Genomic DNA, 27,311 nt, shown 5'->3' with positions numbered 1-27,311 from the left:
TTCAGCATGGAGGAGGCCAAGCCTTTGTTGTACTAATACATTGAAAAGTATCCTTTAAGTATTATGTAGACTCTCAGCTAACTCTGTGAAAACTCATGTTACTCATTTAAACACTTTAATAGTATCTTGAGTTCAGCTGATTTTAATTTGGAAGTGCACTCATAGCTCAGTGACTCATGTCAGGCTAGTTATAGATAGTTTATTGAAAAACAGGTCAATTTAGGCAAGTATGTGGACAGTGATTAGCATTAACAATGAATTGTTTTATTTAACAAAGTGAGATGGCAACAAAATATATAAAAATTGTTAGTTTGTGTGATTTGTGTTTCGGGCATGTGATGGAGGGAGAAGGAGAGCGAGCAGAGTCAGGAGGCACAGAATACATGACTGTGCAGCGTGTGGATCTACAAGAAAAAAATATATTACCATTAGAAAAAAATAGAAATCATTATGTGGTCAGTGTGGTCAGTGTTGATATTGTGGATATTGTCATTCACCTCACTTAACACATGAAAATGCTCCAGAATCTGTAATTATTTGTTGTTATACCAAGAAGTTTAACCTGTCGAAGCTTAACCTGACAGATATATTATAGAGGCATCATTCTCAATGGATGAACATAGAGACAAAGCAATAATGGTGCAGTAGGGACCTGGAGAATGGAAGTGGTGATAAAATAAAAAATAAAACAGTTGTACATGCAGGCTATGTAGAGGCGGAATGGGAGGGAGGGTAATTAAATGAACCATTGAAGGATTCAGAACAAAGAAGATCTATAAAAAAAAGGGAGATCACTTAAAAAGCCAGGCCAAGAGGAGGAGTGGAACAGAGCAAGAGGAGGGAGGAAGGAAAGAGGAGGTTGTTTTTGTGGGGAGTCGTCAGGAAGTTATCAGATTGTTGACACACTTCTTAATTACCTTTGGCCGAACATGCAAGAGTGGGGTTGTGTGTTTATGGAAGTATGTTGATGTGGTTGCTAGTCTCTGCTATGAAGTAAGCTAAAGTCAACCTGCACTATCATGAGCATATCAACATATAGTATATTATTGTTGTTTATGCTCGTGTGTAGTATACAGAAAGTTGGTGTTAAATGTGTGTGTGGTCCAGATGTGATGAAAGCTTGAACCCAGTTGTGTTTGGAAGCTGACGGTGTGTGCACAGTATGCTCATGTATACTCGCACTTTCAAAATGTAAGGTGGATATGAATGAGAGGGTGCCTGCCCATGTCAGTGAGTGCTGAAGTTTCATTAGTCAAGGCAGGAATGCTGATGAGGCGTGGCCTCACAAGCTGATAAAATCGTAAAAGCATTCTGGCTCCATGCCAGAGCACGGGTAATTATTTCTGAGAGGGAGGGAGGGGCAGGGAGGAGGCACGGGCCACTTTCTCTGCAGACAAACCCCCCCAAGACTGTGTTGATCCAGCCCTAAGCCGGTTCTCTTCTGTTCCTTTCCTTATTTTGCTCAGATCTGTTCTCTGCTTGTCTTCTGATTCTGATCTATTCTCAAACATACCTTTTTTCCTGTCCTATAGAACCCATGTCCTAATATGCAGATTTGCTTATAAATTCTAAACAGGGCATATTAATAAACAGAGATTGACTGCTCAACATACATGAAATTAAAAGGATTCTGATAATATTAACGAATGAATCAGATTTTGAACCAAGAATCAAGATGATCGAGGAATCAGCTTATGCCAATGTGGAATGCTTCAACATTAATGGTTCCCATTGTATTGCAACTGGCAATTTCCTTGTCACAGAAGACAAGCTTTGTTACTGCTGGGTCACAAGATGGGTCACAAGACAATGTAACACAGATTTGGTTATTTTTCTAAGGTTTTCACTGTTCCTACAAAATGTTATTTGTAGAGACAGCTCAGAGGGACTTTACTTGCTTTATAATACAGCTATACCAGACTTGTTTCATGCAATACAATTTATTTCAGACCTCTAAGTTTTGGCGTAGGTACTAAATGCCATTTTCAACCTGTGGATTTGATCTAAACTACCTCAGATTTAAACCTGTTGCAATATTCGTCTGCAAGTGTGTGGAGCCAACTCCTTTTACATTTGAAGCATGATCTCTGGTCTTTGTTTCACGTCTACCTTGGATCACTGTCCACATCTCCGTACCGCCTCTACGTTTGACTGCAGAATACCTAGCTCCTGTGTAAACCGGTAGGATCTAAGAAGATGATTGTTCCAGAGAGTGAAGATTGGGGAAGAGGTAGGGGGTTAAACACCCCCAACACTAAACAATATATGTAATATAATGACTTTGGTGGGATTTTACTCCAAACTAATAATAATTTTGTGATCTTATCTTGAAAGTTAAATACCTACTTTGCCTAAGATTATCTGTATTGGCATCAGGCAAAACGCTGTATTAAGTGCTAATCCCCCTGATTTTCAGATTACATCAGGGTGTTTACAGCTCTTATCTTTACTCCCACAATATCTAAGTGTCCCTCTAGGTTTTTAATCTGCTAGACTTGGAGGCACAGGGTTCCCGCATTTTCTCAAAAATGCACTCCCCCTGAAATATCAGATTTGATCAGTGCACTCACTGCTCTTATCTCTCCACCTCTCCATCTCTTGTCTTCTTAGCTTCATGGCTCCCCTACTGTAGCCTGAGATCATATGGATGTCTTTACCTAAAAAAAAACAGTGGGTCACCGAAAGGAAGGATTCTGTTGGGTTCTGGTGTTCTGTCAAAACCTTTCATCACTACAAAAGAGACAATGTCGAGGCCTACCTGCTGAAAACTGGAACCTGGCGAGGGCAACTAGCACAGCTTAAGTAGAAAAAACTGGAGCTAGCCGAGTCTGCCCGCATGCAAGGGATGGCAAAAATCCATATGGATGGTTTTGATGACCCACCAATGGGGCTGGATTTCTCCTTATAGCTGTGTCACTATGACAGATGGGCTGTTGTGAATTTGATAGAGAGAGCAGGGCAGATATTGATGTCCCCAGCTCTACAGTGAAGCAAGTATGCAAAATAATGTAAACTTTTTCATGAATCATCATAAAATCATGCCTTTTGTATTCGTCCATGTGAGGCTTTAATGAGGGTATGACAACTAGAGGCTTTGTTGATATGCACAAGCCATGTCCTACTTTTGAATACACTAAATAAATCATTAGCTTGAACGTAGCAGTTGACCCCAAGCAAGCCATTGTAAACGTCATCTTGTTCTCTATGAAGAAGAATATAAGACATGGGAGAGTTTAAGCCAATGTTTGAAACGATGCTTGTGTAGTGAGTCACAGTTTGCATTAGTACGATGGATTGAAATCTTGCCAGTTAACCAGTATTGACACAATTTTGTACTATTTGACCTCTTCTGACATGGAACTGTAATTTAGCCCGAGTGATTTTAAACACCTGGCTTAGATGTTTATTGCAAGGCCAAGAGCAGAATATATACAAAAAATAGCATCATGAACTTTTGGCAAGGAAATCTTCCCTTGTAATTATAGAATAAATTGATGTGTTGTCCCAGACTCTCCTCCTAACCCTGATTGATGGTGCTCAGGGAAGATAAACACTGTGCAAAAGAGAAAATACAACCATATAAATGCAATGCTTGAAAAAATCTCTTTACAATGCATCTGGCCTAGGGGTCAGCCAAGTCAGTGTTACAATAAAGTTATACAAGGAATTCCATCATGGAGGGAGGAAGGAAGGGGGGAGAGACAATTAAACATGATAAACAGCCACAGTTGCATGTGTAATAGTGACGGTTGAAAAGCAATTGAAATGTCTTGTTTTGTAATATTCAAATACATTTTCTCCTGCCGGTTTGTTGTTTGTTTGAAAAAAAATAAAAATCACTGATCTTAATATACAAGAAACTAATACACTATTTTAAATTATTTGAAAACTGTCAGTAAGCAATGTATTGGAGATAATTTGGCTGCAGAGTTGAGTTTAGTATTGACATTGAGACTTGAAGGGATATCCAGGGACACAGAGCACCTTACTCCATCTTACACTCTCCCTGAAGGGAGTTTTTTGAAAAGCACTGACAAGCACCTGACCCTGAAAGAGTGATTTAATGGAGCGCCACCCCGAAATCTTTTGACTTATACCTTTTCCTCAGGCTGTGTATGTTTTTGTGTGTGTGTGTGTGTGTGTGTGTGTGCGTGCATATGAGTGTGTTGTCCCAATATGTTGTTCAACAACCAGCTCTATGTAGTCAGCTGTCCAGTGCAGTGCTGATGTCATTAATCACAGACCCAACACGGCGGAGAAAAGGAGTGAGGAGGGATAGAGAGAGAGAGAGAGAAAGGGCCAGGCTGGAGTTGTAATCTGTGAAAGGTACCTGAGGGAAAGCTGTGAAAGATGCATGAAGGAAAGAAATAAAAGAGATCCGGGGAGGGAGGGGAGGGAAAGGGGAGGCGGGATACGCAAATGAGAGGCAGACAGAGGTTGGTGGCCTGGCCAGTACAGAAGACCTTTGGGGTTGCTCTTGGTTAGGTTTCAAATTAAAGATTATTATACAAAATATTATATTATACAAAACATTACATTAATTTATTTTTAATTAAGTTTAAACAGTTTTAAAACATTTAAAACCACGGAAACCTGCTGTGAGATGGATTGGCCTTTTCCCCGAAAAAATTGATAACAATAAAAAGTTCTACTGTTTTTTTACCAGGACTTCATTTGTTCATATTAAGATACAATTTTAGAAAGTGTGAGGACCCTCTCAGAGCAGGCCTCTCCCTGCAGTTTGAGGGAGGTGTTTGCTCTTCAGGGACATGCTCTTACCATAGTTTATAAGCTGGTGACATCCAGCCAGTCTCCAATTTTCCCCCATGGCTTCCACGGCATTTGGTTTTGGGTGAAAATTCTACTTATAAATTTCCTTTTCCTGCCTTTAAATATGCTTATTTTTATTTAAACTCAGGTGTGGTCTGCCCTATATGTCCAGCGTTGAGCCAGCTTGTGACAAAAGTAAACAGCCCAGACCAACGACCTTATTGTTGAATCAGAACATTGACAGTAAATTAGAATATTTGTGTAGTTACAAATAAATGGCCACCATAAACCACCTAACTTCATATAAAAGCTTCATTTTATATCTGCTTATACTACTATTGAGGCCTGAGTATTTTTGCCTCAAATACTCATCATAAATCGTGGTAGTGACATTAAAATTATTTTGAGAACGAGACATGAAACTCATCGATCTGCCTTGGTTGTGCCCTGTGTAATAGGAAGGAGAATTCATGGTTCGGACTCACCATGTTGAATACTGTGATGGGGGCATTCTGGACCCTGATGATATTCTCAGCGATCTGGTGGAAGACAAAGACAAGGTAAGAGCCTCTGGAATTGAGTATCCTCTGTGTCCTGCTTAGAAATTTATAATGCCATCCAATAGACTATTGACCAATAGTTTTATTTCCTTTTGATTCCACCCTCTTTACCATAAGCCGTATTCAGACATGCCCTGCGTACGATCTCTGCATAATTGGATCTGGACTTTTGCCAGAGTTTTAGTTTCACACATACACAACACATGGAGGGGTTCTCTGCCCGGATGCGCTCACAACAGCAACAAATTCTCAGCAGGATTCAGGTGAAGGGTGGTGCAGCAGGTAGAGGCAGGACAGATCGTTGTTTACAGCACTTCGATGCCTGCGTCGGCTCTTGACGTCTTCCTCAGTGTCTTCTACGTGTGTGCCACTGCTTTTTCATCTTGAGATATTTGTTTCCATTGGTTTTGTTTTTTCATTTTGGAGTTTGTTGCATGTTCAAAGGACCCTAACCCAGCTGCAGAAAGACTGACAATGTGGACAAGGAACTCAGTGGTTGTTATTTGACTTTAAGCTGACCACAAACAGCCATGTAACATTTATCTTCTTAATTAATGCCCGCAAACTGGAACTAAAAGGTGCTAGGATGGACTTTAATAGCCATTAATTAAAATGGCCCATTATCTGAATGATTAATGGTTTGCAGAGTACACAGACATGCATGTAGGGAAATACCCAGCCAAGCTGCTTATAAAGAAGAGATACAAATGCCAGGCAGCTCTTATTCTCCACACAGAGCTGCAGAAATAGCCGTCTTTAAAACCATCCTGGTGTCTCTCTTACCATGGAAAAACATCCATTTGATTTATACTTACATAAGTCACATAGAGGTATATGTGTTTCTACAAATGTTAGAGTGGGTATTTTTTGTGTGTCTATACATATGTGTGTGTGTGTGCTCCAGAGTATTGAGCCGCAGTGGCCCATAAGCCACTCCCTTTGATAGAATATCGCCTCGGAAGCAAAAATTCCAAGGGAGTGGTTTTTACTTGCCTGTGGCGTTAGCCAGTGTCATTAGCAATTCACTATTTGGAGCCTTTGCAAACTCAATCCATATATTCTCTGTTTTTCTTATTTCCCCCCTGAGGAATGGGTAATTTTTCATTTTCCCCTTTGGAAAGTCTTGTACATTTTAATACCCTCTCATAGAGCCTGACATTTTTAGAATGTGATAAATGGCCCAGATTATAAGGCCTTTTTGAGGCTTGGTACCCTATATGAATATCAAGCCCTCTCTCTGTGGCTCTGCACATGAAAACAGTATCAACATGTTTTAATGAGCCTGTGTTTTAATGTTGAACCGAATTCTTAATTTTCGCTCACAGCTACTGAAGTATGGTATATTTCTCTTTCCTCTGCTCATACCATATGCCTTTAAGGCTGTTTAAATACTGCAGGAGTTGTGGAGATTCTCTGAACTAATTAAGAACATAGTTGGCATTTTATTTAGGGCTGTAAGAGCCTTTGAAAAGAAATGAGGGAATTCACTCTTTCCCTCTTTTACAGCAAATGTAGTTGGTACATGTAGTTTCTTTTTTAAGTGCGCTTGACAAATTAAACTTAAACATAAACTGAGACAGAAAACGGAGAAGCTTTCTCACCTCAACTCATGACAGTGTTCCATGCGTCAGCATTATACCTGCCAGAATAAAGAAGAAGAGGAAATTACCAAGTTCACCCTGGTGTCATGTTCAGGTCAATGCTGATTGGAGCAGATTAAAACCTGTCCAAGTCATAGATATGTGACCAAAAACGGACAGAGCCCTCTGTACATACACTGCGTTCATTCTGTATGTATTGGTGCACATCTTCTGAGAGCTTACGGATATGGACCAAACGGCTGTACTTGAGTAGTTAAAAGTGGTGGAACTTTTTGTGAGGAGAGAGAGAGACTGTGTTATAAACTACAGGATCTATATGATGTCCCTTTGCCAGCTCAAAAGAACAAACAGCTGCTTTTGCCTCTTTCATAAGAGTAACCTAATAACAACCCTCTTAACCGTCAACATTGTTTTGTTGTTGTTGTCAGAAACTGTCGACTCACTACTGCCCCCTAGTGGATACATTGCTTACCAAAAGGACGTATGGAAGTATGCAGGTAGTAACGTTACATCATTTGAAATGGAAACAACTCTCTTTGTATGTGAAGGAAGCATAAATGAGCCTGAAGAGTGTTTCTGCCTTGACACAGTTAACACAGACGTGCTGCGGACAAGTGACGAGTTAGGAGTATCTATACAGTGGGAAGATTCCCACATGACATTTTACGAGATGAGTTTGTCTGATGAGCTCTCATCTCTCGAATTTGTGTGTGTGGGGGGGGTACATGACACACTAAGCCTCAGCCCAGAGGCCATATGACTCGGTGACAGGAGCAATAACAGAGTCAGCAGACCAGCGCCTGATTTAGGAGATTGCTATTATGAGAGCCTGTTGCCATGGTTTTGTAGAGATTCAGAGTGCAGCGTGCTACTGGTCCAACAGTTGGCCAGTTGCCACTCGCCCTGCGCTACTGTGAACTTGTTTTTTATGTGGAGGTGTTGCGGTCTGATATCCCACTCATGATCAGACACTGCAGCCCGGAGAGTGTACCGCACTGGCCTCAAAATCTCTGGTTTATAAAAAGATAACAGGGAATTGATCAGCTAGGATAAGACCAAGGTTGTGCCCAAAATCAATCCCCATTTCAAAATAGTGCAATACATTTTCCCCTTTGCCATTTTCAGTGTACAAATAAAGTATACGAGTGTGATTTTCATCCACAGTGAAGTGCTCATAGCCTGTGCGCTGCTTTGTGTTAACAATACCACAATGTTATCTGGTATATTATAATCCTAACCCAGCAAATGTAGCATTCACTTCAATTTGTGTGTTTCTGGCAGCCTGATATACGGAAGTCCAACTCTATGCCTTTTAGCAAGTCTATTTTGGTGTTCTATCTACTTTTATCTACTCCATAAAATAATGAAGTAATATCCTTCCTCTATTTTTGTTAACTTCCTATGTATTCAGTGAAGCTGTACTTGACCAATCTTTGGAGCAGAAAAAACAAACAGAACAGGCATACTACAAAATACACACTTTCATCCTGGGATCAAATACAGTACAAACTAATTCCCACAAAACCCACACATATGGTGAGACACACATATAGAGAAATAAACCTTACAGAATGATATCTAGCAATACACACTTCTGAGCAGCAGAGATTGCATATGAAATGAGAGTTGAAATATTCATTGGATTCTGAGGCAAGGCTCTCATAGTATTACTGAGCGGAATAAATGGCTTCTAATCCCAGATGAGTGTTTTACTGAAGGGAGACTTACTCTGCCTGGCTTTAGGTTTATAACCACAAAGAAAACAGAGAAGATTTTTTTCTGGTCTCCCCAAGACGGAGGTCAAAAATACATTTTCAAAAATCCATGGCTGAAATATTCTCCAGTGATGTATTTGGAGAGAGTGCTCAAATTTATGAACTAGCAAACAGAAGCACAGCAAGTTTAACTATCAGTGACAGTACAGACAGTGGTCACATCCATAAGGCTACGTTTTTGTTTTCAAAATGCATTTGAAATGAAGTTTTTTTGCTCCATATACGTTTGAATCCTCATCCATACTATTACACCTGAAAAGACATTAGATATGACCATTCACAGGAAGCCGATTGCCTACTGTGCATTTGGCTGAATAGTCGAAGATACGGCAAAATAGATTGGCCGGCCGCCCCTGCTGCTTGGACTCAAATATGAACTAATTATATTTTGGTGCCTGGAGCTCAAAGGTCAAGGCAACAGTGACCTCACTTTCCTGGGACACAGTTCACTTTGACTCATGGTAGACCTGATTAGAATTTGGTGGCCAAAGGTCAAAGGTTACTGTGGCCCTCATAAACTCATGTTTAGCTTTGTGAATGTAATATCCCAGGAAGACCCCGAGGTAATTCCTTCACATTTGGCACAAACCTGGACTCGCTGATTAACTGATTAGATTCCACTGGTTAAATGTCAAGGTTACGGCGGCTTCATGAAACATGGTTCTGGCCTCTTGAATGTGTTTTCTCAAGACTGCTTGAGGGAATCTCTTTGTTTTTTGATCAGTTGCCACTTGGACTGAAAGATTAAGTGATCTCATTTAAGAGGTCAAAGGTCACAGTGAACCCATATGAATCTGGGGGAAAAACATTATGTAGAAATTTGTACCAGAAGTTGCACTGGTTTGCAGAGGCAAACAACCGCAGTGCGGTAAGTTTTTCTACCAGCAAAAGAAACATTGTGTTTGTACAAATCACTACTGTTGACTTTGAGTGTGGGGGGGATAGTTTGCCTGCATCCCCCAGATCTATAAATCTGCCCCTGCTCTAAGCGACCTGAGACTGAAACTATAATTCTGAAACGACAGTTTAGATGGAATTTATGGAGGAACCCATTACAATCAGTTAGCTAATGGTTATTTTAATCATTTACTCGTGTTTGTATAATTTAGTTAGATCTGTGTGTGGGCTCCTTTATGCAGCTACGATAAATAGGAAATCTATTTTCTTAATTTCTTCAGTACCGAGAGCAGGACCCATAATGTTGGAGCTCATCAATAAGAAGTTTAATAATTTATCCCTGGGCCCCATTTATAACTGGGTTTTGTTACTGACACTTAAATGTTGCATCTGTTATTTAAATTGTTATGTCCTGAAGCAAAGTGATGTTCGAATACCAAAATTCGGGGGACTGAACGTTTTGGGAAGCAAGCTTACGATCACATTCTCTTTTAATGAAACGATTCACATAAATTTTGTCTGTTGATTTTTCAGACACCTCGTGTGGGAAAGCGATAACTTGGCCCGGACGTATTCAGCTTGGCTTAACCTGGAAGCATATGAGAACTGTTAGACCATCACCCACCCACACAACCTCACCCCACCCTCACCCTTTTCTCCATTATCCTAATGTCTCTCTTGCACGTTGCTTCTGAAGCCCTCTCACAGCTTTGTGCCGTAGAAACGGAAAAGTAAGCATGAAATATAGATTGCCACCAGCATTTTGTGTGTAGCTGGATGTGTAATTCCTAATGTGTTTTTCCTGTGTTGTGAAGAAGCATTACGGAGAGCAGGGTTTGTGAAGAGGGTTAAGTGGTAATGAAGAGAGGGGGAGACACACGGACGCCTTGTATGATATGGATGTCTCTACTTGGACATTAACATCACAAACACACATAGGCACACAGCATGATTCCCTTTGCACACATCAGTGATAAACATAAATATTCTCCATCAAGCATGCACAGCCATGATCACAGCAGGCATCCATTTACAGTATCTAACAGCTACACCCGGAGCATTCTGTGACTTCATTAGTATGAGCATTATGTATAATATTATTGATCAATGTAGAGGAGACTAATTAGAAATCTACAATCAGTCAAACAATGGAACTGCTGTAGTTCTTCTTTTCAACACACACACACACACACACACTTTTCAGATATTTGTCTTATTGAAAATACAGACACAATGTGATTAGATATCATTGCCCTAAGATAGTTTAACCATAATAGAAACAGATATTTCCAAAGCCTCCATGGAAATACTCATGGACCACAGGCTAGTTTGGGAGTAGGACGGCTCTCGATGAACTGAGCTGAGACCCGGGACGATTGTGCCAATCTTCATTAGCACATTGACGGCTAGACACACACGCCTACATAACCTTGCTGGTGGTTTGATTATATTACATCCTTTTTGGGAAAGAAATACCTCTGCCAGCCTTCACCAGGGCTTCCTATTGGCTCCTTGTTCTGCAAACTATTATGTGTAGTATTATCATGTACAACAGAAGATATATATTTGATTAAGATGAAGATGGATCCCCACACGAAAATGCCCTCTTCTTAAACCCAGAGATTAGGTATCAGAGTGTACTGCTGAGACGGTATGTTCAGTCTTGGAAACCTTCTTGTATCCCCCCCCTGATCTACATTTATATAACCTTACAACCAATAGCTTTATTAGGTAAGAAACATGAGAGCGCTGTCGTGAACAGCAGAAGTAAATCAAATTGCTTGGAAGATCTTCAGTGTTCTGGAGGTTCTCCAGTGGGCACCTCCTCAGAGAAAATGGATTTAATTTAGGTAATTCGCCAGAGAACTGTTTGTAAGTTGCCTTGTAAATCCTGTTAAAGTACGCTTTGAATTGATCAAACTTGATGCATGTCTGGCGAGTATACTGTCTGTCTGGCTGATGAGATGAAACAACCTTAACTGGCCTGACTTGGAGACGTTAAGATGGACAGTTGGTGGACACAAGCCAGCAGGATTGTTATTTCCCCCCATGTGGTAGGTATTGAGTCAGCCAAAACAAACTTGCAGAAGAAGACAGTCAGGCCAACAGTTGTTCTCTCAGTCACATTAACATTTATTCAACCCTTGGTTTTCTCCTTTTCTTTAAACGTCTTTTTTGTTCTTTTTCTTTTTCAACCCACGTTGCAGGAAAGGTTGACTGGCAATCATAGTGACAGTTGTGTATAGTATCAAATGGGAGATAGTTTAAAAGCGTATAAGGATGATTAAGTTTATATATTTATAAGAGGACACTGTAGTGAATGTGACTTACATAATTCACCCTTTTTCTTAGTGTGGTTCTATTCACTGTTGTTTCATGCAGTAATTTAATTAATGTCTAAGGCATAAGTATGACTGTGCCGGGATCGTGGTCCCTTTATATCCAATGCTTGCTGGGTAACGTGATGACGTTGAGCCCAATGCTTGCTGGGTAACGTGATGACGTTGAGCCCAATGCTTGCTGGGTAACGTGATGACGTTGAGCCCAATGCTTGCTGAGTAACGTGATGACAATGAGCCCAGCGCCATTTTGGTTCATTGTTTTTATTGTAAAATAAACGGGGCACAGACTTGTGTGCCCAACTTGAGGAATTGCCTTTTGTGTTTAAATGCAATTTCCACAACACTATATATTTACTGTAAGATCTAGAAAAAGGGGAGGTTATGAAGAAACTGAACATTCATCAGACCAAAAGATATCTGCAATAGTTTAGAGTTTAGCATTAATGAAGTTAAGTTCTTTCCTCATTTGAATGTTTTACTCTAGCTCTTATTTAAGTATTAGTTTGAGATGAGCCAAACATTAATATTGGCCATGTCTGAAAATCTTTTAGTTTATACTTTTAGTATTAAGATAAAAATCTATTCTCCTCTTCTCACGAATCTACTCCGCAATTTTTTTTTATGTGCTGATAAAATCAGAGTAATTACAGTAATCACAACAATACCACAATCATTAACAAAATAGCCAAACCTCTGATAATGAGAGAATTATTCAGAACAGGTTTCCCGTTATCAGCGGGCCCTTCCTTCCCGTCTGTGCTCTCTCACTCCACAGTTCTGTTTGGTCATGATCGTGAATTCTGATCAGTTGTGAATAACACAGGCTGCTGCTGTTCACAGTTACAGCTCTTTGTCAAACTTCATCACTTATGTCTGTCTTTCCGTCAAAGTGCTGTCGTTGTAACTTATCGCCTTCAAGAACATTATGAAGACGTTCGTGATTGTTCTTGATACAGATTCATCAATTAAGGGCTTTTAAAAATGGTCATTAGCAGCTATGAGTGAGAAATGATTATGTGCGGTTGCTGCATCATTTGTTCAGACACACACATGCAAAAGTAATTTAGCCAAATGAATGTATGTGCTGCATCATTTACTGATTGATCGCCATCATCACTGATTGTGTGATCTTGTAATAGCATTTAAAATGGAGCTGGTAAGTAACGGTCCAGCAATTCATCCTTACTGATTGTTTGAAATTAACTTTTTATATGACCATTAAACAACTTATTTTTTTACATTGAAATAAAGTTTAGGTGTTTTATGGTTAGTGAGTTAGTATTTTATCGTAACTCTATGCATCTAGGCTTTTAATATGTATTTAGTGAGTAGGATGAATTTGAAAATTCATGGGAATTGGTTCGGTTGTTTTTGTGTAAGCCTGCAAACAAACAAACAAATGCAGATGAAAACATGACCTACTAGACAGAAGTGAAACAATGATCATTCTGGTGTCTGGCTTCCCAATTCTCTATGTCATGTATTTGATGAGTTACTGGGACCAGTAGGAACTAATTACCGATACTAGTGTGTCAAACATGTAGTTGGTGCAGACTGTGTAAATTAAGCGCACAACAACACTCACCCCAAGAACTACAGATTCATTCAGGCAACTACTACAACTCAACCATTCCTTGAGTAAACATTAAACAAACATTGTATTTAACTTGTTGTTGCAGTTGTAGAATATAAACTCATTGTATGCTGTGGCAATACATGGGAAAAGAAAGAGACACAAAAAGGATTGCATAGGTAGAGGTGTGTGTGTGTGTGAATGATAGAACAACTTCGTAGACTCTCTCATCATTGTGATTGACATGTAATTCACAGGTGACATTGGGTTTGAAGAGCTCCTCCTCAACCTCACATTCAGCTTTCCCACCGCTGTACATGTCTGCCCTCTGTTGCTCTCTCCTCCCCCATCTCCCTTTTCTCCTTTCCCATTCCATCTCTTTTCCTTTTTTCCCTCACCAGCTTAGCTCTGTCATTTAAAGGAAGAAAACACCAGCCAGTCAGAATGAGGCAATTATGACCCTGCTGGAAGGGTTATTATGCATAATGCCCCATAATCCTCCTTTACAGTTTTCATCATAAATGACATGTACATTAAGCCAGTGCAGCGTATACATGCCGACACTAACTTCTCTTGCTTTCACCCCGGTTTCGAAAATCAAAAACACGCACACACACACATACACTCACAAACAAAGCCGCATTAAAGTATTGATTCATAAAGATGATGCAGTTGCAATGTGATTATTCATAGCTGCCTATTCTGGTGTGACAAGATAATGACGACAATAGACACCAGACAGACGGGCAGTATTTGAAGTATTTGATTGGATTTTTATGCACGCCACGCTGTGTAAGTTACATGCTTGAGCATTAAGGCAGTTGATGATAAGGCTGTCTGTGCATTTTGTGTGTCTGTGTACAGGGTTGTTGGTTAACTTGTCAACATTGATTGAACCGTGACCCGGATCAAAACAATGAGCCTAGAGAGGGATTAGAAAAAGACATGCAGAGATATCGAGAGCAGCAATTTGTGTGGGTGGCCTCTGACACAGTCCGTGTTTAATCTCAGCGTTTTAATCCAAGGCAATTTAACAAACCCCCCCCCTCCGACACTTAAATGAAGCAGACAGGCATCCAGCAAATCTCATTGTTCACCTTAACCTATGTTGTAAGCTTAATAATCATATTAGTGTTGCGTTTTAATAGATTATGATTCTTTTTTTGTAGCTATGCCAGCACCATTAAATCTTGTTGGCTCTGTTTTCCTGCACAGTAGTGGCTGAGCAGCTTTTAATTAGAGTTTTATTAAAGAATAAATTCTGCATTTCCATTTCCCAGTGCAAGAACAGTCACATTAGTATGTGTTTATTTAGGCTCGGCTGCAGACTCAGTCCATCGAAACGAAAGCTTAGCTATTCAAGCTCCAATGTAGCTTTCTGTTGATATGTTACTCGACCTGCACATTTCCTGTGCCACATTATAGGTGTGATTTTCTCAAACAATGGAAAAACATATCTGTCACTTGCATGGTCCAAGGTGTCTGGTGTAATGGTGCTTGTGTCCGTACTCGACCTTGTGTCTAAACACAAGCTTCAAACAGAAATCTGTTATAAAAGTTAGCTGGGGTGAAAGAATCGTATTGTTTCACTTGCATGCTGCATTAAAATAAATAGTTTTTTTTTACTCAAACATTTAACATTAATAGAGATACTGTGCATTGTCAAAACAAATTATTTTTTATCGATCTGTCTTAAAGGTCAATCAAGTTCAGACATGTCAGACAAGTGTGAGGTCAGTTTGCATGATTTAGGTGAATGAACAGGTAAGACAAATATTCACACACATGCACACACACAGACACACACACACACACACACACTAACACACACACACACACACCATCTGCATGGTCACGTATTACTAACACTTCTTCAGCCACCTTTGACCCCTCAGCCCTCCATATGAAATGGCAAAGTGTTGAGACAACCAGTGCCATATGTGCTTTCACATATGGCACTGGTTTTGTTTGCTGGGTATCATGATGTGTGTATATAAAGACATGCACAAATGTAATATAGGTGGAATATAAACCATATATCTTTTTTGTACAACAATAACTTGTATCATCAAGCTAAATTACCTCAAAACCTGAAATGATCTAAAGATGCCATTGTGCTAGACAGAAGGTTTCAGGACTGACTCAGAGGTCAGTCCTGAACAACTAAATGCACAAAACTCCAGCAATAACTGCAGATCACTTTCACAATTACAGATTGTAAGCTGCAATCAGCAATTACACAAGCCAAGTAAACAGCCCATTTCAAACACATAGAACTAACTAAATGTTATGAGTGTGTCTGCAGTGATTCTATTAGCCGGTTGTTTTACACACACCACCACGTTGAAATGTGAGTACTTGCTCTTCCTAGTCCTTCAAAAGGGTACAGGAGCCATAAAGTCTGCCTATCCGCTTTAGATATGACTCAGATATAATTTCTTTGCCGTGTTCCTTATGTGGCCTGACATTTTCATTACATATAATTAGCATATGTGTAAGTCCTCACTGATGGGTTGTCTGTGAGTGTGAGCAGGTGTATGTGGTAGTCCTTGAGAAGGGTAGAGAGACCATAAACCTTCTCTTTAGGAGCTGAGATCTCAGCTATTAGCCGAATTGTGAATTATATTTGATGAGGCTATGGCCTCATTGTTAAATTGCGGTACACTGGCACATATATCAGTCTACATTGACAGTCAACATTAACTGAGCACCCTGTACTATATGTGCACACTGTATGTATGTGTCAGCTTTTAGTGATATGACTGACTGACCAGGTTATATCCCCTGCAGTGATTTACAGTGTCATTGAGCCTATATGATGAAGAGTCTCCTTCCTGTTTTTGATTGGGTAAAAGGGTTTATGTTCATGATTAGGGTTTTTGGTCCTAAATCCTATTTATCCATAAACCTTAATGGCGACTGCACTCTGTGTCTGTGAGTGTCCTGATGAGCTTTTATGTGTGTGTGTGTGTGCTTTCAGTGAAACATCTATCAAAATGCTGCTGACACTCACCACCTCCATCGTTACATGTTTCCTTTACCTGCACACACACACATCGAACCATATACCTCATCAAGAACACAAGGATGTCAACCATGACCCTTAATGCTGCCCCGCCTCATATGTTGCACTTGATCACACACACAGATGGGTTATACAATATTACTCGTGTGGCACATTTCCAATAGGTCTGTAATGTTCCATTAGTTTGATTGCTTACAACCCGTTACACATGACGGGTAGAAACAATAAAATCTGAATACACAAAACTCAATTAGATGGCTGTTTTTATGTGCTAATTTAATGGTTTAATTTTAATATTGCTCATTTACGACAAGCATTGTGAGTGGATGGTTTCACTTAGACAGATATACGGAAATGAAACTCCTCACAAAAAAATAGACTTGTGCTTACACACGCGCATGTTTGCTTGTCAAAAGCAGTGGAGTGGAATAATGGACGAGGCGATGGAGTAGTGGGCAGATTTTATCATTCACACCCTCTTAACCACCAGCCATCTGCTAAATGCATGCTTTCTTGTCTCTGTGTCTGTGGGAGTGTGTGTACATGTGTGCGGAAAAACACATGCACTCATATGAATGGATCAGTGAAGAACTTTGAAGGCTCAGACGATCACTCATTTAGTTAAACTGGCTGAATTAACTCATCCGTGAAGTTTAATTCATACAGAACTGTGTATTTTGCCTAAATAATACACAAGCTAAGACACAAAGAGGTACATGGTGTGTACTTGCAGAATGCTATTAACAATGACCCCTACATACCAGTGTACATGCTTGTTAAAATGTGTATAGAACCTGTAGCTGTATAATTAGTATGTTGATGTGTGCTATTAATATAGGGATGTATATTTATTTCCCTTTCCCTTTGGAGTAAATGTGCTTATATCTGAAAATCGTTACTTACAATCTGAATGTAAAAATATCAAATATAACCTAAAGACTGCAGTGCGCTATGATGGCCTGAAACATTACAGTGAACCAATGTTTTAAGAAACATGGGGCTTGAGTTTTTCCAATTAAAGGCATTTCTTTTTTTGCTAAAGGTCAGCCAGGCTCAGCTCATGTATCATTATCGGTGTGTTACGTGGAGAGGGTTCTCATTAGGACAGGATAAAGAGGAGACAACAGGGAGATCTCAGACATAATGAACCTAAATGCTCTCCCTCACCTTCACCCCATCCCTCTGCTCTACCCATCTGCCAGCTCAACTCTTCCCCTTTATAACAGTTATCCTCTGTGCACTCACTTCCTCTCCTCCCTTCATACTGTCTACTCTTTCCTGTTTTTGCATGTGCTGCCATTTAGTCTGTCAACTAATTGCCCACCCTTTACACTGTCTATGATTTTTGCCTTTCACATATCCAGAACCAAGTTGGAGAGGATCTGAATCTGAAACTTCACAACATAGGGATTACGTCCCAGTGGTGCGAGGGACGTACAACTTTTACTGTGGAAGGCCCCTTTTTCTTTTGTTTACAGCACATATACTCCGTTGCCTCCAGAAAATGTCTACAGCAAATAAACATTTGCATTCTCACATATAGCGCCTCCATTAAATTGCAGGAAACTATATAACATTACCTGTTAACTATTCACAATGTACCCAAATACACATCTTTTATCACATTTTCCCAACTACCATTTTCTCAACCCCTTTTCCTGTCCACTCTTATATATTTGTTTTTTTATCTTTCTATTCATAGCTTCTCTCACTTCTTTCTCTCTTTTCATTGAACTCCATTCGTCAGTAATGCGTTGGCCTCCCCCTCCTTCATTCCTCTCACCCCATTTCCTCACCTTCACCACTTACCTCGTTCTTTCCCACTTTCCTCTAATGAATCTGGTAATTTTGGAGTCACACCTTAGCGTGCAAGCATGTGTGCGGGCCTGAGCCCTTCATTTGTCAAAGGCGCATACGGATTTGATCCAGACCCGATACATATGTTGACCCTTACCCAGCAACCAATGGGGGTTAATTGAGTAATGGCGATTGCGAGAGAGGGAGGATGAGACAGAGAGCCGGAGAGAGAACATTAAGAGAGGCGGATAGATGCAATTTATAAGAGCATATGAGGGGAAGAGAAATGGGAGGGTGCGAGAAAGAAAAGGGGTTAATTGCAAGAGTGAATAAAATGAAAGTCAGAGGGAGGCTGGCAATTAAAGAACTGTGGAAGAGGAGGGTGAAATAAAGACAAATGTTGGGTTAATGGTGACGCTGTGTGAGTTGGGCACGAGGTGACAGCGGGAGGCAGCCAAGCAGCGGGATATGGAAGATTGATTTGAAGCGAGAGGGAAGAGGTTAACAGAGTGATTGAAATGAAACGGAGAGAGAGAGGGGCAGGACGGGTGAAAGCGAAAGGGTTAATTATGAGTATAATAAACGATGAAGCCTGTGGTCTTCATGGAGCTCGGCTCTTAATTAAGGAAGCACAGCAGCACCTGGGACCCACCAAGAATAGATGGATACAGATACCGCATGAAATTGTGTGTGTGTGTGTTACTAATTGTTATTGTTATGAAGTCCACGTCCTCATGGATTCATTGTGGCTGATGAATTATCTTAATGAAGTGCCTGAAATGTGGCGTTGGCTGGGGATGGACCAACTAAATGGCCAGATGTGCTGAGAGTCGCTCCGTCATTATGTCTGTGTGTTTGTCTCACTGTGCAGACAGACAAATAGAAAGGGTGTTTGGGTTTCACAGAAGTAAAGCAGCTGCTCACATCTTGAGTCCTCAGTCCTCTTTTCAACAGCCATCAGTAGGCAAGACGTGTGACAAAGACTGATAACTTAAATCACAGGATTAAGGAAATAAGCTTTGTTATTGCATTGATGGTAAAGCCTTTCCAGTCATTCCTATAGCATTCGATACAATCTGTGTCTGTAGCTGCTACATTGTCGTGTTGTGTTACCACCCATGAAGATTACATTTTGTGATTGACCAGCAAACGTGCACCCAGCATGCTCTCTTGCACACCAGAGTGAGAGGTACACTGAGGGGAAAGAGTTCTGCCGGCCTCCTGAGGACAGTTTTGTGATGGTCCGTCGAGGCTACTGGTGCCACGGGACTTCCTGCCAATGGCCAGTTTGACCATGACAAATGAGTCAATGTTTGTGAGAGAGAAAGAGAGCAAAGAGCACCGCACACGGCTTTACAATGATATAAGTTAGACATCTTTTAATGATAATATGAGATGTGTTAATTGTTTTTGAGCTTTATGAAAAAGTAGCAGGACAAATAAGACTAAAGGGGACTGCATTAGTCAATGTTATTAGTGGGACAGTCATGATCATGAGACAGTCACTTGTCAATCTCTGCTACAACATTCACTGGAAAAAAGTATGGTAACTAATTACAAATTTCCCAATTTCCTGGTAAGGGTGAGCCTATCTAGCCACCTGCTGTGTCCTCGAGAACAGAGCTGATCTCTCCCCAAATGGGAGATCACAAGAAAAATTATTAGAAAAAAGTCAGCTGCACTGAGATAGTGACAGTGTGCAGGTTTGCTGGGATGAATAACGGGTAGCTAGAAAATCCCTTAAATTGAACCTCTGAAGAGCTGCCAGTCTCATTCTTTAGTTCATTATGATAACACTGAGACGGCTTAATTTGCTGCTCGATCTAATGAATTTAAAGGCTCAAGTCATAGCCTTCTAAATCTTTGAATGTATTATGCGTTTTCCTGCAGCAAGCCTCAGGCTGTTACAAGGAAATTGTAGTAGTCGGAAACTTCATGTAGAAATGTTTGCAACTGTTCTTATAGCAGTGTGTGTAGTCTGTATTGCGGTGGATTGTCCCTTTAAGTGTAACATTTAGTGTTGATTTGATTCATGGCCCTGTGAATAGATAATGTGATCTGTTGGGAAGACCTAATGTAATCACTCTGTTTTGGCTATGAGCTTTACTCCTCACCTCAATCAAAGAGATGTTAGAAGGACTCAGGCTCATGCCAACCTTTAAAAAACGCTGGCTGTGATGTGTGTGTTCTCTATATAGGTGCTGTGTGTGTATTTCAGGAGAGAGATTTATCATTTGTGCACACACACACACACACACACCCACAGAGTGACACACACACTTAGGAGAGAGATTTAGATACATTGACAGAGTAATGTGCTGGGCGGTGAAAGCTTTATAAAGAGTGAACCTGTCCGTGAATGTGTGAGTGATGATAACAGGCTCATTTAATTGCCTAACCCCTACACACACTCTCTCTCACACACGCACACACACACAGACACACACACACCAAGATCATCAGTCCTCTGAGTAGAGTATGTGTCACATTCTGTCATTCACCTTGAGGACATGAAGGTAAGACGGCGCATGGAGCAGTGGGTGAAAGGGAGTAAAAGACGAGGCCCTTTTCACGACCCAACATGCCTTGTGGAAGATCTGATCACTAGTGGACCGCTCAGAGTTTGTCAGATGACACCATGGATTAAAATTCATTCTGAATGTGTCTGTGGTTATTGGAGCTTTTACTTTAGTGTTCTACATACAAATACACACAAACTTCATTTATTTTTCTAAAGAACAAGCATTGTTAATGGATGGATCAGTAGTGATCCGTTTAATGCACGTCCAATTGTTCACTTTGGTTTGAAATTCACTTAAACCTTAATAAACCAAGTTCAGTCATTGTTGGCTGCAACTACTTTTCATTTTGAATTCCACTTCTGCCCTCAAGTTCAATTCATTCCTCTATTCTCATTTTGTTCCTAAACCTCTGGCCCCAGTCTTAGCAGACATTCAGTAAATCTTAGCTTTACAAGACTAAATATTTAACAATATACTATTCTGAATATTTTAAAAGGAAGGATCATGACATGGATCATCGTTTCGACTATTATCACTGAGGTGCTTATAGACGTGGTCTTTTTGCATGCTGTTGCTATGAGAATGTTGGATCCTGTCCAGAAGTGTGGGTTTCAAAGTCCACACTTATTTTATAACCTGGCAGTTGTTACTGAATCCATGCTTCACTATGTTGTCAGATACACTATACACACAGCAACCACATATTTTTCAGGGGGTTATGATGAGAAGTTGTCCTCTTGCAAACAGATGCAAAAACAAGCTCTTTTGTCCTAAGGTGTTGTGAGCATTTCTATAGCTTCCATCTACTCAGTGTAGTTACACAGTTCTGCATAGGAGGAGAAGTAAGAAAGATGACTTACCTCTGTCATTTTCAGAGGTGGTTTTATGCCAAGGCTTTCCTGTTTGACTTTGGCATATAAACATTTCCATGAGGTTTATTCTCCCATACGTATACGTATATTGAATAATCATTAGATCATCCAATGTAGTATTCAATTATGAAGTTAGACAAAGACAAAATGCACGTATGAACATGCAGTAAATTGTTCCACCGGTCTTTCTGTCCAGTCACAATTGTGTACATCAAAAAACAAGCATCTGTTCAAATATAATGGCCTCTAGTGCAGTGTCCCTGTGGTTAATACTGCCTTAGAGAAGTGCTCAATATCAGATTTAGCTTTGCAAGTAGCTCCCGTTCAGAAGACAGTGACTGAACCAGGCATAACTCATTTGAGGCCGGGCTGGGGTGATGGATGAAGTCATCGTTTTCAGTTTGTGACTGGATAGAAATTGTTGATTTCAAATGACGAGAGCGATTTCTTCTTGGGTAGAAATGGTAAATGGTGTTGAAAGAGACATGGCGAGATTGATTGTTCTCCTGCGGCTCTGAAGCAGATAAGCTGTCTGCGGGTCAGGAGACAACCTTTCAACAATTAACCCCATAATCCCCAAAGTAGTTGGAGATTGTAGACATGTGAATGAATAAAACCGCAATTCTCTGTTATGTAAAACAGAACATTGACTCTGTGATCCAAACATGTTTAAAGTGTGATGTTTGAAACCATGAAAGTCCAGGGGGATGTGTGAATTAGTCTGCTTATTGCTAACCATTGGGGGAAAAAGATAATTAAAGTTTAAAATAATATTCTCTGCTTGTCTTATCAGTCCCTCTCGAGAGGAAAAAGAAGATGTGTACTTGTAGAAGGTTTGATACGATGTCTACTTTTAATTCTTTACTGCACTGATCCATGTGAAGAAGTGTCAGCTGACAGTCACTAATTCCAAGTGTTTTGACATGTTAATCCTCCACTCACAACCATCAAAACATTGAGTGTGTATCTGTATGTCAGAGACAGACAGCACGATGTCTATGGGCGTGTGTGGCTAATCAGTCACATCTGACAGACAGCAAATCCCACTTCAGAAGCCACTCAGACTTCAATTGTTATGTGGAGAGCCAATTGAATGATATAAGATGTAGGAAGGGAAGGAAGAGGATGAAGGAAAGGAAGGCTGGATAAATGAGCTATTAGTGGATATAAGAGCTTGAGACTGAGGGTTAGTTTATTGTCTCTCAGAACTAGTTCTAAAGACGTGTTGTTGGAATTTAAATGTCTTTATAGTTATTGTGAATGGGTGGAACGAAAGATGGAGTGAAATGCTGGCTGTTATAGTTTGAGGGGGCATCATATATTTTAAACCGTCTCTTTGGGAAGACATTGAAGAAGGGAACTCACCCATTCACACTCTCACCTCTGCTCAGCGGACCATTTACAGCATTAATTGGGTGTGATGGTGTTGGAATCGTCAGGTTTGCAAAGATGCTCCAGAACCTAAGGGGTCAGGGAGGGGTCACCTTTCAGAAGCAGTATAAGACCCTGACCAATATGGGAATTATTTGGGAGCGGTACTGATATCATAGGGAGTACAAATAATACCTTTGGCCTGGCTCTTATTTAAATGCCAGTTAAATCTCATGAATTGTATAAATTTGCAAACACTCCCACGGTAAACTTCCATTCTATGTAAAGTGCTTTATCTGACAAGGTCACTTTTAATTTGTGAATAATGCTATTTATTCTCTTTGACTAACTGATTTGATTCACAATTCCTAATTCACTCTCCTTCTGCAGTGTGGAGCCTGTGCATGCTCCGCTGGTTAATCTGCTCTCTCAGTTTACGAGTGCTGCCATTCAGTCCTCTACTGGTGGATCATTGGGAATAAGGCCTGCACAGAATGTGTCCATCTGTGCTACGATGTGTCTCCATAATGCTCTTCCATATGGCCGAGTAAGGTCTACACACAGCCTCAGGGATGCGGTTGTTAGATAGTTAACACACACACACACACACACACACACACATACACACACACAGATATTCTTTCTCAGGCACAACCATTAATGCATATTTGCATGAAAAGAGGATCCAAATTTGAATTATGACATCTGCACAGACCATTTGCATGACTGAGGAAACAGAAGTTGCCACTATATTTTGGCTGTGTTGCAGTCACTGATATTCTGTCAGTCTGAAATTTACAAAGTCAATGAACAGTTGTACTGCCGGTATAGATGGAAGCTGTTTGTGCCTTTTCTATCTCCAAATTCCATCTCTATGTTTCTCTAGAGCTGGGTATCGTTTTTTCCGATGTGGGTGCTACATAGATATTTTTAAAACCGTACCGGCACATCTCGGTGTCAGAATACATCGACCATTTAGCTTTAGGCATCTTATTGTCGTGTTGACTCGAGTTTGAGGTAGCTACTAGCTAACTGTGGGCTAAAGTTAGGTGCAGCCAGAGCCATGTAGAGAGTGTGTTCAGAATCAGAATCAGAATGTATTTATTGCCAAGTAGGTTTACACCTACGAGGAATTTGCTCTGGTTATTGGTGCATACAATATAACATAAAACATAAAAACATACAAACACAATAAATACAACACACATAAGAAAAGCAATAAAAAGAAACAATATATATTTACTCACTATTTACTTCTTATTTACTCCCCTTTTATAATATTTATACAAAGTAACATTTATTTAGACTTAAGCATATCTAAATAAAATATATATAGATAAAAAGATATAAAAAGTGAAGTAAAAAGTGAGAGAGTGTGTTCGCCACCAGACTTAAGTCTAATTGTTACTAGAGATGTGTGGTGATGTTTATGTTGCCTGCAACCAGGGAAACTATGTCAGTACAGAGCTCAGGCACTGAAATGAGGCACCAGAATCTGCTTTGTGATTCGGTCTGGTAGGTACCGGTTGTGTCTTGCTGTCTCCTGTCTAACAGCCTGTATTGTAGGTTTGCAGACCCCCCCACCACACCACCCCTCTGTGCTCCTCATTTTTCATGTAATAGCTGTCGCCCATTCATCTTTTTCTTCCTGTCTGTTTCGTCTTGATTCCTCATGCTCTATTGAGAGGTAAGGTGACTGGAGATCAATAAGGGGGTTAGCACACACAAACCTATACAAACATGCGCACACACACACACACACACACACACACACACGCAAACCTGGATCTGCTGAGCAGGTGAATTTCATTCATCCATATTCTCCATACGGAGACAACGCCATCCTGTTTATTGATTACCGCTGCGATGGATCGATTTCAGTGGAGAGGTCATAGTCAGAGATGTGTGTGTGACTCTTTTTGTTGCTGTCCCTTTGTGCGTTGTTTATGTGAGTGCTTTGGTTCACAGCCTATACATCCTTCTCTGCTAAATGTGTTTTTTAATCTGTACATAAATCTGAGACTCGTTCTCTCCCACAGTCTCTGTCTATAAGAAATGTAGACATTACAAAATAATTAAAATGAGAGACAGAGAGGAAAAAACTTGAAAGAATGAAATGGTGAGATAAAGAGCATTGAGGTGGAGAGAGTGAACATGGGTGTATCAGAGTAATGTGTTAATCGATAAGCTCTTTGTTGCATTGCGGGTGTAGCCGATAGAGAAAAGTGCTGGAACATGATGATTTACATCAGATGATTTATAGGGAACCACTAGAGCTCAGCGGGAAGAGGTGGACAGAAGAGAGAGAAGCTGTGGAGAAGATTACAGGAGAAAAAGCCAAGGCAGAAAAACGGGGAGAACAAGAGCAGGAGTGTAAATGAAGCAAGAGGAGGCAAAGTAATGAGAGGAGGCGGAATGGTAAAGGAAAGAGGAAGCCAGAGGGGAAAACAGCGCTAAGCAGGAATAGTTGCTGATGAAGATGAAAAGACCAGCCTGTACATAGCCTAGCATAAGAGAGCTGACCTGCCTCAGGGTTCATTCAAATTCTCTTTTGTTATCTGCACAATTATTTTTATGGTCGTCTTTTGAAGACTTAAAAAGAATTACCTGTCAATGTGAAACGCCACATGGAGCCGGTGTCTCCACTGCAGTGACCTTATCTTGCCACATTAGTGGCACAGCACTGACTTCTTTTATGTACGCAGCACAAAGAGCATCAAAATTATGTCATGAGACATAAAAATGTCTTTGGTATTACATCAAAAGGGCAAAGAGGGGGGATGACGACATTCTGGCAGCAGGCGGCTGACTGGGCTTGTTAAGTGCAGCAGCTTAGTTCAAAAACATGATTTGAAAAGAACTGGGTGTGCAACTGTGCATCCATCACAAGGTATGGAGACAGTGCCTTCCATGTGACGTTCCACATTGGAAGTGAGAGAGACGGGCAGTAAAGCAGCTGCACTTTGCCTTCCTCTCTTTTTACTTCTCATAGACGGAGAACAGTTCTTGTGTTTAAGATAAGATCACACAGATGACACATTAACAGACAGCGGTGGCTCAGAGTGGGAGGGTGGGGGTTGGTATGTGTGTTCCAGTGGCTTCAAGATGCACTTAGGATGCAGTTTCTGTTGTGTAGGGCTAGGTGGTGCTGTCAGTCTATCCACTGTCACTGTGTGTGTGTGTGTGTGTGTGTGTGTTTGTGTGTGTGTAAACACTATATATTCATAAACTATTCAGCCCTTTCACCCTTTTCACATTTTTCAACTTTATGCAAATGTTTCAAATGTGAAATATTACCAAGAATCTTCTCATCTGAAGAATGTGACCCCAGTGTGACCGTTTCTCTCAAACCAATACAGAGACACCTTTATCCCCAGTATGCTTTTGTAATGCTCCGCTTTCTAGTCTCCCAAAGAAATATACATCTCACTTAGATCTGTTTTAAAACTCAGCTGTGTTGACAGGAACTGGAGAGAGAGAGCACTCTCTACACCAAGCTACCTGTCTACCTCAGAATTGATTTTATGAAGCTCTTTATGGCGCTCCCTATACATCAGATATGCTTTTACCCTATGAACCCTCTAGAAGCCTCCGCTCGTCTGGTAGAGACCCTTTAATTAAACTCAAAGTGAGGACGAAATCCCCAGTGAGGCCTCTTTGTATTATGTCTCTGGAACAGTCTCCGTCTGTAAAGGCAAACCTTTTTAGTCTGACTTTTACTTTAATTATATTTATTCATTGGCCTATTTATTTATACATTTTAGACTGTTATACTGGTTTATGCTTTTATTCTTTTTTGTTTGCTGCTGTCTTTACTATCCTGCATTTCATGTCAGATTTTTCTCACTTCCACACATTTTCTGTTCAGTATTTTTATATTTTTAAGCTTTCTTTTCCTTTTAATTCACTTCCTTTTTTTTCTTGTTTTACTCAATTAAATATATCTCATCTCCTTATGTCTTTATTTTTCCGACATTTAGGGTTTTCATTGCAAAATTATATGCTATGTATTAGTCTTTTCTCAGTTCTTGTAACTATTATTTGTGTTATTATTGCTCCGTGTGTTAATAGGGGATGCAATGGGGCGGTATTATTGATTTGATTTTCTTTACGCTGTTAAATTCTGACCATGTTCCATGACGGTTGAAATTTAGCTCATGCGGCTCCCATTTCTCTTGATAATTGTTGAGATGTTTCAACACCTTG

The 27,311-nt window shown here is 40.3% G+C and overlaps 1 protein-coding gene across 4 annotated transcripts in view; it reads left to right on the top strand.

Moving 5' to 3' along the window:
• pard3bb (par-3 family cell polarity regulator beta b) overlaps window positions 1-27,311 on the top strand; it is a 188,141-nt gene that overhangs the window by 6,477 nt on the left and 154,353 nt on the right. For all 4 annotated transcript variants that reach the window (XM_062402122.1, XM_062402121.1, XM_062402120.1 and 1 more), the window contains exon 3: window positions 5,229-5,330. In XM_062402122.1, coding sequence (XP_062258106.1) covers window positions 5,229-5,330 — 102 coding nt within the window. The remainder of the gene's footprint in view (window positions 1-5,228; window positions 5,331-27,311) is intronic.

The sequence above is a fragment of the Platichthys flesus genome, chromosome 13 (genome assembly GCF_949316205.1).
Source record: "Platichthys flesus chromosome 13, fPlaFle2.1, whole genome shotgun sequence".
NCBI classification, from domain to species: Eukaryota; Metazoa; Chordata; class Actinopteri; order Pleuronectiformes; family Pleuronectidae; genus Platichthys; species Platichthys flesus.
The sequence above is the reverse complement of the archived record's forward strand: the minus strand, read 5'-3'. Positions and strand labels throughout refer to the sequence as shown.